Genomic DNA, 14,401 nt, shown 5'->3' on the forward strand with positions numbered 1-14,401 from the left:
CCAAAAGCAAAAATCGCTATTTAAGGAATCCTTAAATAGCGATTCTTTAAATAGGGATTCCTTAAATACCGAATCCTTAAATAGCGATTGCATTTAAGGAATCCCAAAGTGAGATTCCTTAAATGCAATGCATCAAAGTTAAAAAATTAGCGATTTCGCTAATAGGGGGAGCAAATTACCATGAAGATGAACTGCATGGTAATTTGCAAAAACTTTGAAAAATGCACTTTTGTGCATTTTTCAAAGTTTCATGTTGCGCACACACATGCCCTTAGAGCATGTGTGTGTGCAACATATGTGCACATATCATTTTCAGGGGTGCTATAGGGTGTCATTTTGACACCCTTGCACCCTTGAAATTGCATGAGCAATTTGCGAGAACCTACTGGTACTCGCTATTTGCTCATGCAATCTCCGATTCATTCCTATGGGCCTGGAGGCCCATAGGAATGATTGGGACGGCATTCCTTAATTGCTAATCGCTATTTGCTAGTAGCAATTAAGGAAAGTTAAGGAATCGCTATTTGAATAGCGATTCCTACATGCATAGCCTTTTGCTATTCCTTATTAGCGAATCCTTATTTTACGCTAATAAGGAATCGCAAATGCTAATGTTGATGCATATGCCCCTTAGTCTGCTAAAAAATAAAAAATTAAATTTGAGATATCTATACGTGTGGTTATGTGGTTTCTGGACTGCTATTAGCTACTATGTTTGATGATAACTGTTACTTTCAGTACATGTCTTCAAGATTTACAATGTATCTTTAAGTACTAGGTTTGGGTCACCTATGTGAGGTCACTAGTTCTAGGTTATTCATGCACGGTGAATATGCCCAACCACTACTTTATCTGTAATTACTATGCCCTTAAACCTAGACCTCTTACCATGGAATCTCTTTGTTCCCTTGTCCTAAGTTTGCCTTTACCTTATAGCCATACCAGGAAATTACTATCATTTTGGTCTATTAGCAACTATAATTCTTATTAGAGAGTCCAACCGTATTCATCAATCTCGATCTCTGGAGAACCATACTCTGTCAAATAGACATAAGATTATATCGTTTATTAAACACAACCTAGACCTTGAGTATTTATTACTAACATCAACGTTAATATAACGCCAATAACTAATGCTAGGCTTTCATTTACAAGGTGGTAGTCCTGCCTCTTTTGAGTTCCTACATTAGAGGGATTTATATAATAATTATTTTATCATTTTTGCGTTGCTCCGATAATGAATTTACATTAATTTATATAAAGATCTATACGATTAACTATGAAACCCAATCTTTAAATATTGTGAAGCACTCATGTATTGCAACTCACAACCACCCGTTCCAATATGGAGTCAGATTTCCAAGGCCAGTACTAGCTCCGAGCCTACATAGCAATCGTCTGTTTTCTCTCTTCTCGTCCTTTATAATCATGACCTAACATGGCGCGTACGCAGTACGCCAATGGTCATGCCACGAGAGGAGTGTTAGAGGTAAGCACGCGAGCACGTAGGATATTTCCTTCCTATTTTCTCTAAGCTCACTCTTAGATGTTACTGTTATATTTCAGGGACCGCACTCGGACCTTTACGTCCTTCTGAATACTTTGGATTTATCGGGATTACCCCATACACTGGGATCCTTATTAATAACAAATTTGGGGTGAGTCAATTAAACTGCTTGGTCACTTACGATGTATTATCGCATATCTGCTATGTAGGCTATATTTACGGTTGCTGCTTAATTTGCAACAACTGACTCTCGACCTTTTAATTTGGTTTTTAAGATTTCTACTAAGTCTACACCTACGAACATTTGGTTACTCCTGGACTACCCTAGATACTGGGAGCACTAACAATTTTATATATCAGGTGAGTCAAGCTTATCACCCTTTGCCAACAATGAATTATAGCGTATTACAGATAGACAGACTAAATGTCGCATAACGGAGATATAGGCTACTTACGGTTGCCACATACTGACGACCCTATATACTGGGGGCATAATATTGGATAAGTCAAGTTAATAACCACTTTTGATTACTGCAGTATCAAATCAAATCAAGAGAATTTATATCGCGCACATATCACTCAACATGAGTCTCATGGCGCTTGCAGATTGCTCGAGTGGACGAATAAGGCTAATTGACATAGAGCCAGGTTTTCAGCTCTTTACGGAATTTACCATGTTCTCGAATGCTACGGAGATGGAAAGGCATTTTGTTCCAGAGCGATGGTGCCAGAAAGGAAAACGAACGGCCTCCTTGTCTGACGGTGTTAATTCTTAACGGAGTTAGCAATGCCGCATCACTGGAAAGTAGCATTCTGGACGGGTGATACCACTGCAGCTTTTTACACCAATATTTTGGACCGATTCCATGCATGGACTTATGCGTAAGACACAGCACTTTAAAGCGGACTCGCTTTTTGATCGGGAGCCAGTGGAGAGTGTTAAGACAAGCTGCAGAAGGTGATCTATATGGACGGTCAAGAACCAGTCTTGCAGCTGTGTTCTGTAGAACCTGGAGTTTGTCTATAAGATCTTCATTTATTGACAACAGTAGTGCGTTTCCATAGTCCATTCTATTTGTTATCAGACCTTGTGTCAAGGGTTTAGGCGCCTCCGTATAGCCCAACAGACAGATTGTACGTTTGGCTGTCGACATATATGTTAATTGTGACGTTACTCATGTGGGTTCGCCACAGACTTTGTCAATTGATCACCAACAATAACCAATTTAAGCAGCACGGCAAGAATATGCATTGGGTGGCACACTGACCTTCGAGTACGGCCATGCTTGCCTTCTGATCTTATTTTATTAGAAACAGGAATGTGATTAGCTATCACATGATTATTATCACATGGCGCTATAAGGTTGCACACAGTATACCCGTTAATCCTGCAGTTCACAAATATCCGTGACCTCGCTTGGTGCGCTGTTTTGGTGCTACTTATTTACAATTTTTACTTTTTTCCTGCATTTGTTTCATCCACTTACTCATTAATCCCCATTTATCAGTTTGCTTAGAGTACCACAAACTATTTGAAATAAGAAATGAGAAAAATCCGTCTAAATTTGTTGTTACATACTCTCTAAAGTGAAAAAAGCCCAAATGTTACCTGTGAAGCATAGGCTGACGAGACTGTGTCGTAGACAAATATAAGCTATTTGACTTTTTCCCTAAAAATGTCACTTGATAATACACTAAATATGTACATGTCACAAATATGCATGTGATAATCACAACCTCACAATAGTTGGTGATGGTGATGTATTTGCCTAATGTGTTTGGCATACTTTGGGAGTCTGTTTTCCTGATTATTATCTTAATTAATTATTTTAGCCCTGATGAAATCGCTAAACCGACGAAACACGTGTTGGCTACATGAACATTGAAAATGATCTGCGAATAAACGATGTCTGAAGCCAAAGATTTGGATGACTTTATTTTTCATGTGGAACATATATTCTCTTTAATGTCTAAACAGGATGACTACTGAACGGGAATAATTTACCGTATATAATTTGTATACAGTGTGTGCCTAAGGCTTGTTTAAACATTTATGTAACCTTGTCTAATCATGAGCCCATATGAGAATCTCTATTGATATTTATACTTACACCTGTAAACATGCAGTGACATTGTTAAAGCTGACTCTTATTTGGTTTCTCTCGGTCTTGCACAATCTTGCTAAAGAACGATCTTTAACCTCACACCATCACTTTAGACTTCCTTTGGTCACCCGGTGAACAAGTTATTCCACTTGTCTATTCAAGAATATCAACTGATGGTGTACTTATATGGCTATGACACTCACTAAGGATGTTTTTTTACCTACAGAAACCTTAGCATGTTTTGATTTATTCTTAAACTTGCATTGAATAAAAGTAACCTTAATGTTCTTACACAGTTGCTACACATTTACCCAGGTACCCACATGCTTCCAAGACTGTCCACTATATAACTTGTTCAACTGGTAGGTAAAAGCTGTCTTAGGGAACTGCTTTTTTTCATGTATGAAATTGTACCGGTAGGGAGGTACGGCTCAAACTAGGGTACTATAAATTTCTGCACTGGTAGCACTAGACGCCCATTTAGAATGCACCAAGCAGAATTGTGCGAAGCTCCACCTGCTGGCGTTGCTCCCAGGTAAACTGTGTAAATTACCCCTAAACATGGCCTGTCTGTGGTTTGCAACAGCCCTAGCTGTCGCTAAGCTTTGCATCAATGGAAATCAGACACTGTCACCATGGTAGGGTTGTGGCTTAAGGAAATGTTTCACATCGCGCCTTACGAGTGCATCATATATAAATCAGAGGACACATTGCCAGTGTTTGAACTGAAAAAGTAAATTTCCTGGATCAAGGCGAGTTCCCAGCCAATAAGTGCTGATGGCAGTCCCACCATTTGATAGTTTGCTGGTGGGAACTGCACGCCTCGTAGACCCAAGGACTCTCCATTTTCCCCTTACCATTATACACATGGGCTATATATTCCCTTACCCCACCTTCCTCTAGTAATATCAACACGGGTCACACACTATTTTACAAGTATAACACATGGAGGACTGATATTATTAGCATTTTGAGTCAGCACTGTTAATGTTTTCTTCCTGTCTGCATTCCGTACTGGGAATGGGAGAATACTGGTTATCAATCCCCATTGCAAATACCACCTGTATTACTCCGGCTATGTTTTTCAGAAATGGCCCTCAACCCCCATATGTAATGTGTGCTGTTATCATACCCCTGGGTTGAGGTAATGTTTCTGTGGATGTACGCCAATTTTCCTTTCCTTCCACTGTTCTATGCTAGTATTTACCTACAATCCCGATAAAGATTCTATGTAAAAAATGATAGCATTTTAAAAATTGACCTTCTCACCTTGTGAGGTCTTTCTTACAGCATTAATATTCGCTCCTTTTCATTCACAAAGTTCGCAAACAATGACATTACTCAGTGTAATATTGTTTTTTTCGATTTATAAGTTCCTTCACATAGTGGTGTATTAATGCCAGAAAAGACCAAAATGTTAACATGTCTTTCATGATATCATATCATTGCTTCATCAAGGCAATATGTCAGTATTTCCAATTTGTGATGACCGATAGAACACTCCCTGTCTGGATTCTGAGTTCTAGTGATACAATAGCATGTCAGTATTTACAATTCTTGAATACATTACAGGATGTCTATGCATATGAATAAAAGAAAAGAATTATCTGAGTCACTTTTCAATAAATCCCAGCACGATAAGCACATTTAAGTCTGGTGTTACTGTTAACCAAGATCTATTCATTTTACTACCAGTTCAGTTCATTTCGTTTTACTTACCAGTTCTACTTGTTTTACTTGCTTATATTCAATTTCATCTCTGTAGCCAGCTTGCTGAAACCGGTAGAGATTTTCTATTTCATCAGACCATTGCTTTGCACGGCTCATTGATTTGGGTTTATGATCAGATACAGCCATGGCTCCAATATCTTCCTCGGACATGTTTCTGAAAAGACAATTGTTTATTTGAGTGATTGCCTTGTTAATAGGGTCTATTTGGTAAATCAGTATTGATGTTTTTGTTGTACAGCGCTACATTTGCCAGTTTTGGCCAGGTGAGCATTTTATTAAATACTCAAAATAAAATATTTGCATAACATTGTACATTTGGTTACACACTGACCATTGTCCTATGCTGATAACTACTTGCAAATATGTCGTTTCTTTGTAGGAACAGAGTTGGTTAATCTTTTAGTATTTTCATTGTATTTTTTTAAACAACATTCTACAACCATGAGGTGTGCATTACTGCTTTCAATGATTAAGTAAAGAATCTTACTTCAGAGCCCTCCCTGTATGCAACCTGTGCACACTTTTCTCTTCTGTTTTCTTCGCCTGCCCTCTCTACCTCCCTCTGACTTCCATAGTGCTACAAAAATACCCGTGCCTTTGTGTTAATCTACTTACATGTCTGCCCTCATGACTGAAATGCTGAGGACCGTAAATGTCTTGGGGCACGATAGTTTCCAGCACTTTTGCACAAAATGGCCTCTAATTATTTGACTTCTGCTTTGTGGTTTGCTATGTGATATGTGGTTTCGCCTAGGCTCCCTAACAGGATCACATCAGGGCATTGGGCTATCTATGACAGGTAGAGATATATGTATGCTATCTAATACTTCGATCCAGAAGTTTGTTTTTCTTTGAGCAAGACCAGAGTTCATGAGTTATGATAGCCCTGTTGTGCAGCCTCTCCTGCATGTATCTCTACAGGTTTGGCAAACAGGTTTGGAGATCGGCTGCCGTATAGCGACACAGAAACCTGCACAGAGACAATGCTTTAAATGCGAAAAAATAAGTGTAGAAGATACTCTTCTAAATAACTAAGGGGTGTGGCTAGTGTACTGTGCTAGGGGTGGGACATGATACAAACGCACTTCTGCCATCTGTTGAATATTCATTTTGTGCTTGCACTGTCCTTGTTAGTACATTTTTATTTCCCATATGTGCAGATTCCTACTGCATATGTAGCATAACACAAATAGTAATTCATATCCTTTTTGATCCTATGACCCACTTAAATATGTATGCAGCCCCTAACACTTAAAGTGATCTTGACCTAGCGTGTGTGGTCTTTGGCCAGAAATGTCTGCACTGTCTGATTTTAAGCCATGCCTGTCTGATCATGAGCCATTGCTGTGATTTAGGCTAGCACTGAGTCATACTGGACCTCGAAAGTACTATTTGTGGCAGTTTATCTTTATGGATTTATAGATTTCATTGCTGCCCGAGTGCTTCCCAGCGCTGAGGAGAAGCGGTGATGTGTGAGGGAAATAAGAATCATTAAGGGAAGAGCCATGTTTTTTATTTTTTTCTAAATATTATTTCATCTCTTAACAGACGCATTTCTTTAGGCAAGGAGTTCCACAGCTTGGAACCAGATGCAAAAACGATCTTCCTCTCCATCTGGATATTTTTATCCTTGTCGTCTTCATGAGCAGGTCTGAGGCGGATCTAAGAGACCTTCCGGGGTCATATGGGGTGATGAGTTTTCTCAGTAGGGCTGGTCCCTTGCAGTTCATGGCTTTGAGGGTTAGACATAAGGATTTGAATTTGATCCTGACTTGGATCGGCAGCCAGTGCAGCAGTTTCAATGAGACGTTCGCTGAATCTTGTCTGGGTATGCCTCGGAGTTTCCTGGCTGCCTCGTTTTGAACCACCTGTGATCCGTTTATTACATATTTAGGGGAGCCCAGTGTCGCGTCGCTTCTGCTGCAAGGATCACCACAACACCGAGTAAGTAGGTATTTCTTTATTGTGCATTATCTGCAGCCAGCATGCTGCTCGTCCTATCTCCTTCCCTGCTTCCTGTGTTCTGCCCCCTGGCTTCCCCTGACCGGAACTGGTGTCCGGTGACCTGTCCTGCCCCTCGCCCTCTCACAGGTCCTAGTGTCCATCCCTCAGGACACTACATCTCCCCCCTTTGTCACAAAGACGTTACGACAGTAGCATTAGTTAGTAATCAGAAGTGGGACAGTTTGTTTGGTAGAGTCTGTTGCAAGATGTGAAGGTGTCGATGGGTGTGACCCGTGAGATGCTGCCTAGAGCGGCATCTCACATTTCTTCTATTAGTCTCTTTGGTCTCACAATGTCTCTTCTCGGCCTCGTCACGAGTCCTTGGCCCTCCTTTGGCCTGGTGGCTTCTGCTGCACCTGCTCCATTGCACTCCCTTTTTGTTGTCTCTTCGATGCCTGTCACTTGCTCTTCGTCCTTTTCTTCTTTTAGGCCTTTGAAATGTGAGCTGTTTCTTGTTATTCGTCGGCTGTCTGATTCTGCTGTTATCATTGTTCCTTTCACTTGTGTTATCGTCAACGGGTCTTGGGCGAATGGACTGTCCGACTTCCGTTGTTGTCTCTGTCGGACTACTACAGTATCTCCTTCATGGAGGTGTGATTTGATGGCATGTCGTCTGCCGTCAGCATATTCTTTCATTTTTCTCTTAGCCGCCTCATCTTTTGCTGCCACGCTCTCGTGCCCTGGCGCGGTCAGTCCTTCTACCTGCGGCAGCCTCGTTCTGCTTGTCCTCCCTAGTACTAGCTCCGCCGGGCATTTCCCTGTAGACCCATGAGGCGTGTTTCTGTAGTCTCTCAGTATTTGGCATAGTGCTTGGCCTAAGGAAATCTGTGACAGCTTTGCTCTCTGAACTGCCTTCTTGATGTTTCCCATGAATCTTTCGACCATGCCGTTTGCTTGCGGCCATAGTGGTGTTATCTTCCTGTGCTGTATTCCGAGGTAGGCCATGAACCTTCGGAATTCCTCTCCTGAGAACGGAGGACCATTATCAGTTTTCAATGTCTCTGGCGAGCCCCCCGCTGCGAATATGTTGTCCAGAACAGGTAATGTTGCAGCTGCTGACGTTGAGGAGACTGATCTCACGATGGGGAATCTGGAGTATTCATCTATTATGACCAGTAGGTATGTTCCCACGTCTAGAGGTCCAAAGAAATCGGCAGCCATTGTTGTCCATACAGCCCTTGGCAGTTCCGACATGTGTAATGGTTCTTGTCTTGCAGGCGGACCTGTCGTTTGACAGAGGTGACAGGCCGCAATCGTATCTTCGACTAGACGGTCTAACCCGGGGAACCACACTTTTTCTCTCAGCAGCTTCTTTGTCGCCACAATGCCCCTGTGTGACTCGTGTGCAATGCTGACCACTTGGCGCCGTAGTGAGCTTGGAATGACTATCCTGGTACCCCGCATTACTATTCCACTATTTGTCTCTGATAGATCCCCACTTATTTTCTGTAGAACCAGCATCTCTTCCTTGTTTACTCCTCCCTTCCATGTGCAGTTGTTGTTGACATGTCTCCACCTTTGCTGTCTCATCGTTTCTCTGGCCGCTCGGAGAGTGTCATCTTTTTCCGTTTCTCTCTCTATTTCTGTTAGAGTTACTGGTGCAGGCGTGCTTTGCTTTAACACGAAGTTTAAGTATTCTTCTGCCATTGAGGCCTTTTTTTCAGCATGCGGTAGTGTCCTGAGGGATGGGAGGGAAGCACGGCTATACCTCATGTCCGACACACCAAAAGAAGGAAGATAAGACGAGCAGCATGCTGGCTGCAGATAATGCACAATAAAGAAATACCTACTTACTCGGTGTTGTGGTGATCCTTGCAGCAGAAGCGATGCAACAACTGGCGACGATGCGGGATCGAAATCCACGCGTTGCGGCGACTGTCGGAGCCCACCCGGTCGCAGAAATAAAGTCGGAGCCAGGAGCCCACCCTGGTTCGAAGTGCCCAGCAGAAAGAACATCGTTGCGGGAGCCCACCCCGGCGCTGCTAACGCAAGTAAGAGCAGCGCGAAACTGAAATTGACGAGGCAGCCGAGAAAAGAGACTAAGACCCTCCCGCGCGTGAGTTTCAACGAACTATCGCGAGAGGAGGCGGCCATTTTAGAATCAGGCAAATCAGGCCAATCAGCGTCCAAGATAGACGGCGGCCATTTTGAAGGGTCAGGCAAAGTCCCGGACAGCGCGAAATCGCGCGAGAGTGCGGCAGCCATCTTGGAGTCAGGCAAATTGGGCCAATAGCAGCACAGGAAGGCCGGGAGGCCATTTTAAAGTCAGGCAAAAAGGAAAATAGGCTGAAAAAGGTCTAAATTAAAGGAGAAACAAAAGGAAAAGGTGCCAAAGAAAGAAAATAGCACTAGAGGAACAAGGAAGAAGAGGAAAGGAAAAGAAATAAATAAATAAAATAAAATAAAGGAAGGATATGGGTGACAAAGAGACAAGGAGCACACAAGCTATGTTCCGCAGGCCACTACCATTCAATATATCGGAACCGCAAGCAGGCATCAGATGGGAGAGATGGCTACGACAATTCGAACGCTACATGCGCGCAACGGACGTCGCAGAGAGCAAACAACTAGATCTGATGGTTAACCTTGCGGGGGACGAGATAGAAGACTTAATGATGACACTGCCGAGTGAAAAAAATGCGGATTACAAAGGCGCGAAAGCGTGCCTCACGGAGAAATTCGACCCCCAACGCAACATCGATTTTGAAAGGTACACGTTCCGTACAGCATGCCAACAACTAGAAGAGAGCATGGATGACTTTGCGACAAGATTGCGGAAGTTGGTGACATACTGCGAATTCGAAAAATTTAACAATGAAGAAGCAATACGAACGCGTCTCATCGTAGGGTGTCTGTCAGTAGAGTTCAGGGCATGCATTCTAAAAGAACCAACAACTCTTGAGAAAATACTGACGATGGCCCGCACAGAAGCACGGGCCACGGAACATGCCAAACAAATACAAATAGGCAAAGAAAAAGGATCAGCGATGGCACATCGGATGATGGAAAATTTTAAAAGGAACGACAACAGGGAGCAACAACATCCCAGGAAACAAGCGGTCAAATGCTACAGATGCGGCCTTGAATTCCCACACATTGGCACCTGCCCAGCAATGGGCCAGAAATGCAGAAAATGCAACAGGGACAACCATTTCACAAGCACCTGCATGAACCGGCAATTCAGGAACGAGAGGGGACGAACAGCCAGACCAAGGACGACGGGCACAAGACACGCCCGACACATGGAGACAGCGGAGAGAGGCTCGTCTGAAGAGTCGGACGAACAGACGGCGGCCGGGAGGGAAGCACAGCTATACCTCATGTCCGACACACCAAAAGAAGGAAGACAGCAGGAACACATCCAGCTGGTGGAGAAGCAGCAAATAAAAAAGACGGCCACAGTAGACATCGACGTTGGGCGCCACAGAACAAAATTCGTGCTAGACAGTGGCGCAACATGCAACATAATGTGCATGTCAGAGTACATGAAGATGAGAATAAAGCCAACGTTATCGCCATCAAAAGTAGACGTGTTCACGTGGGGATCGAAGACACCCGTCGAAAACATGGGCAAGTTCACCGAAACTCTGACATATCAGGACATGACGTGCCGAGAAGAGATACACTTGCTGAAAGGGGACATCCCAGCACCCTGCCTGCTGAGCAACGTCACGGCACAAGTCATGGGGCTGCTGGCTATGACATATCACATGACAGAAAAAGAGAACATACTGCAAGAATATCAAGAAATACTGCAAGGGCTGGGGAAGCTAAAAGACAAACAGATCACCCTACACATAAACGAAGCTGTGAGACCAGTGGCACAGCACCACAGGAGAGTGCCGATCCATCTACAACCGCAAGTGGAAGAAGAAATAAACAACCTACTGGAGCAAGACATAATTGAGCCTGCAGGCGGGCCGACACCATCGGTATCACCGATTGTGGCAGTCCCGAAGAAGAACACGTTCAAAATACGGATCTGTGTAGACATGCGAAAACCGCAATATCGAGGGAACGTCATTCGGGACCTCATCTGAACGACATGATCAGCCGGCTGACAGGGGCGTGCCGATTCTCAAAGCTAGATCTGTGCAAAGGGTATCGCCAACTAGAGCTGGGCCCACAGTCAAGGTACATAACGACATTCCCAACGCACCTAGGACTATTCAGATACAAAAGGCTCAGCTTTGGTATCTCCTCAGCGGCTGAAATATTTCAGGAGACAATTAGACAGGTGATACGACCAGTGCACAACAGCTTTAACTACAGTGACGACATCCTAGTGTTTGGGAAATCGGACGAAGAACACGATGGCGCCCTAAGGCAAGTGTGCAAACAACTAAAGCAGGCCGGGCTAACACTGAATGGAGAAAAATGCGAGCTAGGGAGAACAGAACTGATATTCTTCGGGCACATATTTTCGAAAAAAGGGATAAGGCCTGATCCCAGCAAAGTGGAGACGCTGATGAACACAAAGCCACCGTCAGATGTGGCAGAAATAAGATCATTCCTAGGCCTGGCAAGCTACTGTGCCAGATACATACAAGACTTTGCTACGGTGAGCACGCCGCTGAGAGAACTAACGAAACAAGGCCAGAAATTTGTCTGGTCTCAACAATGCAATGAATCGTTCGAAGAGATCAAGAAGGCCGTGATGACTGTGGAGCACCTCGCATACTTCGACCCTCTGCTCTGCACCGAGCTGACGGTCGATGCCAGCCCAGTGGGGCTAGGTGCAATATTAGCACAACACTTGCCGGGAAAGGAGTCACCAAGGAAGATTCTCTCATACGCCAGCAAAAGCCTGACAGACATTGAGAAGGCATACTCCCAGCCGGAGAAAGAAAGCTTGGCGGTGGTATGGGCATGTGAGTATTAACACATGTTTGTGTACGGGAAGCCGTTCACCATCATCACAGACCACCAAGCACTAGTAACAATTTACGGCAACCCAGCGGCAAAGATGCCGCCCTGCATCGAGCGCTGGGGCATCAGACTAATGGATTACGATTTCAAAATTGTTCACAAACCAGGGAAAGAACATAATCCAGCAGACTACATGTCACGGCATCCACTACAGCATGCTGCTCATCCTATCTCCTTCCCTGCTTCCTGTGTTCTGCGCCCTGGCTTCCCCTGACCGGAACTGGTGTTCGGTGACCTGTCCTGCCCCTCGCCCTCTCACAGGTACTAGTGTCCATCCCTCAGGACACTACACCCAGATAGAGGGAATTGCTGTAGTCCAGCCGAGAGACTACCAAGGCCTGTACAACGGTTCTCCGGGTCTGTTCAGGGATGAGGGTTAAAATCTTCCGAAGCATACGGAGTATCCCAAAGCAGTTGGCTGCAAAGTTGTTTAGCTTGTATTTCCATGGAGAGATTGTGGTCTAGCCACATTGCCAGTTTTTCTATGGAGATTTTTAGAATAGGGGGACTGCCAAGTTCTAATGGCCAGCTAATGGTAGCCCTGGCACAAAATTGTTGCCCAAGAACATCAATTCTGTTTTATCTCCATTCAACTTTAAGCTACACCTGGTCATCCATTCGGCTACTTTTTCCATGCAGGGGGCCAGTTGGTTGTAATTGGACTGAGGGCCCTTTGTCACTGATAATACCAGTTGAGTATCATCTGCATATGACACGATGGATAATCCAAATTTCTGCACTAGATTGCCCAGTGGTTGCATATAGAGGTTGAATACAGTGGCACTAAGGGCGGGCCTCTGTGGGACTCCACATGAGATCTGTAAGACATCTGAGAAATGCGCACCTTCCATTATCTGGAAGGATCTATCTTTAAAAAATTAGGACAGCCAGCCCAGGGCACTGCCTCTGATACCTGCCTCCTTCAGCCTGAGGATCATGGTGTTGTGATCCACAGTGTCAAAAGCAGCACTAAGATCAAGTAACAGGATTGCGGATACAACCCCTGAACAGGAATTCCCTTGAGTTCCTCAGAGACCACTAGCAGGGCTGACTCTGTGCTATGCTGGAGGCTGAAACCCATTTGGGTCTGATGTAACACCTCATTTTCTTCCAGAAACTGGGACAGGGTATGGTTAACATGCTTTTCCACTATTTTCCCCAAAAGGGGTAATAGTTATATGGGGCGGTAGTTCCCTGGGTCTGTAGGGTCTAAATGGGGTTTCTTTAGTAATGGTTGAACTATGGCGTATTTCTTTTTTTGTAATTATCCCTTGGGTAAGAGATAGCGGTAGTAGTTCTGATGTAGTGGCCAGTGTTGTATTTCTGCCCTGCAGAAGAATGTTTGGTGGCACCGGGTCGTGGGGCAGCCTGATTTAAAGTTCCACAGGATCATGCACTTTGTTTCTATACTTAGTACTGGGAAATGATCTAATATTGGTCCTGTGGCCTGCCCCTGAGGGTCGATGGTTCCTGGAGGGGCATCTGTGCTGTCTATTGGCATTGAGTTATAGATGTTTTCCACCTTGTTTTTGAAAAAAAGGTTGCAAGCTTGTTGCATCTCGCCTTTGAGGATTGTTGAGGGGAAGTCTCCTGTTCTGTGGTAGTTAGGGATCTAACAACCTTAAAAGGTTCCCTAGAAGAGTTGAGGGCTGAGTTAATTTTTTCCTCAAAGTGCTTGGCTTCGGCTTGTTTAATTTAATTGTGGTAGTGTCTGATGGCCTTCTTATATTAACGTTTGATAATAAGATCATATGTGTTCCTCCAATTTCTTTCAATTTTTTTACATGTTTTTTTCAACGAGGCTAAGTGGGTGCTGAACCATGCCGTTTTTCTACAGGAGCGATGAGTCCTTGGACTATCTTTTTGGATACACTGTTCGGCCACTAGGTTGAGCCAATCAGACCATAACATATCTGCCTCCTCTAGATTTCCTGTCAGGACTGGGGTCTGGGCTTCCAGGGTGCTAATCATACCATCCAGTATGAATCTAGGCCATTTCCTGCCTGCCTTTATGGTGCTGTGAACTGCTGTTTGATTATGTGTTTTGACTAGGGTGAGAGGAATAAAAAAGTGGTCTGACCACGGAACTGGTATATATGTCTCTACCTCTATTTTAGGGTCATTG

General features: G+C 44.0%; 1 protein-coding gene across 1 annotated transcript in view; it reads right to left on the bottom strand.

The window, feature by feature from the left end:
- MEIG1 (meiosis/spermiogenesis associated 1) overlaps positions 1-14,401 on the bottom strand; it is a 203,140-nt gene that overhangs the window by 17,977 nt on the left and 170,762 nt on the right. The window contains exon 2 of the mRNA XM_085650588.1: positions 5,332-5,497. Coding sequence (XP_085506714.1) covers positions 5,332-5,493 — 162 coding nt within the window. The 5' untranslated portion in view covers positions 5,494-5,497. The remainder of the gene's footprint in view (positions 1-5,331; positions 5,498-14,401) is intronic.

Source organism: Triturus cristatus, chromosome 4_1 (genome assembly GCF_964204655.1).
Source record: "Triturus cristatus chromosome 4_1, aTriCri1.1, whole genome shotgun sequence".
Lineage (NCBI taxonomy): Eukaryota > Metazoa > Chordata > Amphibia > Caudata > Salamandridae > Triturus > Triturus cristatus.